Source organism: Perkinsus marinus (genome assembly GCF_000006405.1).
Source record: "Perkinsus marinus ATCC 50983 genomic scaffold scf_1104296936608, whole genome shotgun sequence".
NCBI lineage: Eukaryota > Perkinsozoa > Perkinsida > Perkinsidae > Perkinsus > Perkinsus marinus.
The window spans coordinates 1,643-2,943 of record NW_003214105.1 but is presented as its reverse complement, the minus strand read 5'-3'; the positions used below and the strand labels follow the sequence as shown (position 1 = coordinate 2,943).

The 1,301-nt window shown below is 51.3% G+C and overlaps 1 protein-coding gene across 1 annotated transcript; it reads right to left on the bottom strand.

The window, feature by feature from the left end:
* Positions 1 to 170: 170 nt before the first annotated feature.
* Pmar_PMAR004605 (conserved hypothetical protein) lies at positions 171 to 479 on the bottom strand (the record flags this gene model as incomplete). The annotated part of the gene is made up of 1 exon (XM_002783687.1): positions 171 to 479. A coding segment is annotated over one exon (309 nt), but the record flags the coding sequence as incomplete, so codon positions are not given.
* Between the last annotated feature and the right edge of the window lie 822 nt (positions 480 to 1,301).

The window sequence follows — 1,301 nt, the reverse complement described above, 5'->3', positions numbered from 1 at the left end:
AATCTCCCCGCAAGCCAGGCGAGGACCCGAACTTTCTTCGTCTCGAAAATCATCGGGGTAGGCGTGCACCATTGTTGAACGATGCAGGACCGAGAATGCTCCCTCTAGCTTGATTATCTTGCTAGTGAATGAGCCCTTAGCGACACCCGAGGCATCAGCGATAACATTACCGAGAGTTCCGAGGTGCCTTATGTGACCATCGGGAGCCCCGTGTTGATAACGGTAGGGGTTGTAGGTTCCCCCCGCTGAGTTACATCCGTTATATCGAAATTCGGCAGTGCGATGAATATGAATACCGTGACTAGAATGGGGATCGAGACCGGTGATCTCGTAAGTGATAGTGGTATTCGCTGGTCCATGCTGAGTGTAATAGAATATTCCGCGGGTTATCCTTGCGCCACGTCGTGGAGCTCCACTACCGCGGGGCTCCAGCACACTCTTGGCCTTGATGGGATACTTCGGTGGGGTCTCGGGGTCAACTGAGAGGTTGCGCTGAGTGATACGTAGCGAGGCTTGGCTTACATGGGGAGATGTCTAGACACTGTAGTGGCTGTTTGTCCTGCGATGAGCACTGCCCTGCCCGAACAGAGCAAATCTTGGCATCTCCATCGATGTTGGTCCTCTCCACGTAACTGATTACATCAAACTACAGTGAGAAACGGACAATACTAACGTACAGATCTTCACAGGAATGAGGTGGCGGTAGTTCGTCCTGACAACGAGAACCCACACGCCCGCATCCGTTGATCGCCTGGCAAACGTTGTGGCATGCATTCTGAAGAGAAGGTGGCGATTTCAAACACCCAAGTCAGAGCTGCCCTACTTCACACGCTGAAGAGACCGTCAAGGCCCCGAGGATCGCCCATATGTACGCGACGTTGCTGAGAAACCTCATAGCAGAGAAAGCAGCCATATGAACTGAGTGGCGATTCTAGTGCTCAAATTAGTTAACACCATCCTGAGGGGCCTTACTACAAGCGGTTAGATACTGTGTCAGAGGTGAAAACAGCAAGCAACAACGACCAACTATAACCTGCTATACCTATAAGCTGTAGATTTGGTAGAGCACGCAAGTGCAATAACGTATGAGATCCCGCTGCTTGCGTCACTTCAGCTGCGTGCACGCGTGCCAAGGTAGAAAAATTCGCGATTCGCATGTCAATAATCGTGGAAATTTCAATGTAGTTTTCTGCTGTGCTTCTCCTCTGCAGAGCATCAACGAGTCTGCTTGTGTTCCTATTTTCGCAGGATAATCCTGTGTCCTCGAACTCGGGGAGTCCTCGACGGGGTCAACAGCCCAA